The sequence below is a fragment of the Pseudomyrmex gracilis genome, unplaced genomic scaffold, assembly GCF_002006095.1.
Source record: "Pseudomyrmex gracilis isolate BER0280 unplaced genomic scaffold, ASM200609v1 scaffold_181, whole genome shotgun sequence".
Lineage (NCBI taxonomy): Eukaryota > Metazoa > Arthropoda > Insecta > Hymenoptera > Formicidae > Pseudomyrmex > Pseudomyrmex gracilis.
The window spans coordinates 329,737-331,840 of record NW_018020765.1 but is presented as its reverse complement, the minus strand read 5'-3'; the positions used below and the strand labels follow the sequence as shown (position 1 = coordinate 331,840).

General features: G+C 31.6%; 1 protein-coding gene across 2 annotated transcripts in view; it reads right to left on the bottom strand.

The window, feature by feature from the left end:
- Positions 1-38: 38 nt before the first annotated feature.
- LOC109858020 (ankyrin-1-like) overlaps positions 39-2,104 on the bottom strand; it is an 8,389-nt gene continuing 6,323 nt past the window's right edge. Inside the window, exons 3-7 of one of the 2 annotated variants that reach the window (XM_020434903.1) lie at positions 1,898-2,062; positions 1,592-1,789; positions 1,283-1,480; positions 975-1,172; positions 39-860 (exon numbers count right to left, since the gene is read on the bottom strand). In XM_020434903.1, coding sequence (XP_020290492.1) covers positions 181-860; positions 975-1,172; positions 1,283-1,480; positions 1,592-1,789; positions 1,898-2,062 — 1,439 coding nt within the window. In that variant the 3' untranslated portion in view covers positions 39-180. The remainder of the gene's footprint in view (positions 861-974; positions 1,173-1,282; positions 1,481-1,591; positions 1,790-1,897; positions 2,063-2,104) is intronic. The other variant, XM_020434904.1, reaches the window with a different exon arrangement.

Sequence of the window (2,104 nt, the reverse complement as noted above, 5' to 3'; positions counted from 1 at the left end):
AACATATACAAGAGAATATAAACGTAAAAACCAACTTTTAAAAAACTAAAATACGATAAACTCTCTTATAAACCTTTAATTTTAAAATAAGATAGTAATCTGTATTTATAAAATAAAGTAATAATCTTTAAATTTTTATAGCTGTTATTTCACGTTTAAAGTAGTTCGTTCTTCTTTAACTTACACACATAGCACTTTAGATGTATTTGAGATACGTGTTACATCAGTAATATCAGTATTAAGATTACTGACACTAACAGACTTACAAGTATCTATTAAACTTCTTACGTCGTTATTACTGAGGTAACTAAATATTTGTTCAATACACTCATGTGGTAGCTCAGGAAAATTACAGAAAAAAGAGAAAATTTTAGTGCCTTGTTCGAGCAACTCTTTCTTTTCCATACCTTTTCTGAACTTACTTTTTATCATGCTAGCGTACATTGGATATTTTGTTTTATAATCTTCTGATCTTAAAACCTGCACTACATTTTTATTTCTCATATATTTTGCTAATGGATTTGTATCTTTTATCAAGATATCATACAATGAAATGTTAGAATTACTAATTTTCTCATTTTTCATGATTGCTACTTCTGTTTCACATATATCCTGTAAATATCTTATTTCATATTTGCTACTCACTGACAATAATTGTTCACTTACGTAGAAATTTGCAGTTTTCATCTTAACTATATGCTGTGTAAGAATCTCAGCAACTGGTTCATAACCATTGATGCCACGATAAAGGGCATGATAAACCTTATATGATGAAGAATTAATGTTAGCACCTCTGTCTAACAGCATCGTAACAACTTTTACATGTCTGTTATTAACAGCAAGACATAGTGGTGTAACACCTGAAAAAGAAGAGATATATGTAGAATTACCTCTCCAATAAAACTCCATGTTTTAAAAAATGTTCATCAATCTGTAAATATCCTTTCTCAGCTGCACTATAAAAAAAGTTATACCGTTATTGGTACTGGCGTTAACGTTAGCTCCATGATTTAAAAGTAATTCAGCACTATCTATTGTATTATTTTCAATCGCATAGTGAAGCGGAGTTGTGCCATTTCGACTTTCAGCATTAACGTTAGCATCTCTGTCTATAAGCATCTTAACATCATCTACAAATTCTTTTTCAACAGCAAGATGCAGTGGTGTTACACCTGAAAAGGAAGAGATATATGTAGAAGTCACTATCCAATTAAACTCCATTTTAAAAGATGTTCATCAATCTGTAAATATCATTTCTCAGCTGCACTATGAAAAGTTATACCGTTATTGGTACTGGCGTTAACGTTAGCTCCATGATTTAAAAGTAATTCAGCAATTTCTATTTTGTTATTTTTAATCGCATCGTGAAGCGGAGTTGTGCCATTCCAAAATTCAACATCAACGTTGGCACCTCTGTTTATAAGCATCTTAACATCATCTACATGTCCTCTACGAACAGCAAGATGCAGTGGTGTACCACCTGGTATAAAGGAATAGATATATGTAGAATTAATATAAATTCCATGATTTAAAAGATGTTCATAAATCTGTAAATATCTTTTCTCAGCTGCAATATAAAAAAGAGTTATACCGTAATTGTTACTGGCGTTAACGTTAGCTCCATGATTTAAAAGTAATTCAGCACTTTCTATTGTATTATTTTCAATCGCATAGTGAAGCGGAGTTGTGCCATTCCAAAATTCAACATCAACGTTGGCACCTCTGTTTATAAGCATCTTAACAGCATCTACATGTCCTCTTTTAACAGCAAGACGCAGTGGTGTATCACCTGGTATAAAGGAATAGATATATGTAGAATTAATATAAACTCCATGATTTAAAAGATGGTCATTAATCTGTAAATATCTTTTCTCAGCTTTACTATGAAAAGTTATACCGTTATTGGTACTGGCGTTAACGTTAGCTCCATGATTTAAAAGTAATTCAGCAATTTCTATTTTCTCATGTTGAATTGCATAGTGAAGGGGAGTTGTGCCATACCAATTTGTAGCATTAACGTCAGCATGTCTGTCTAGAAGCATCTTAACAATTTCTACGTCACCACTTATAACAGCAAAATGAAGTGGAGTATCAGTAAATTCGT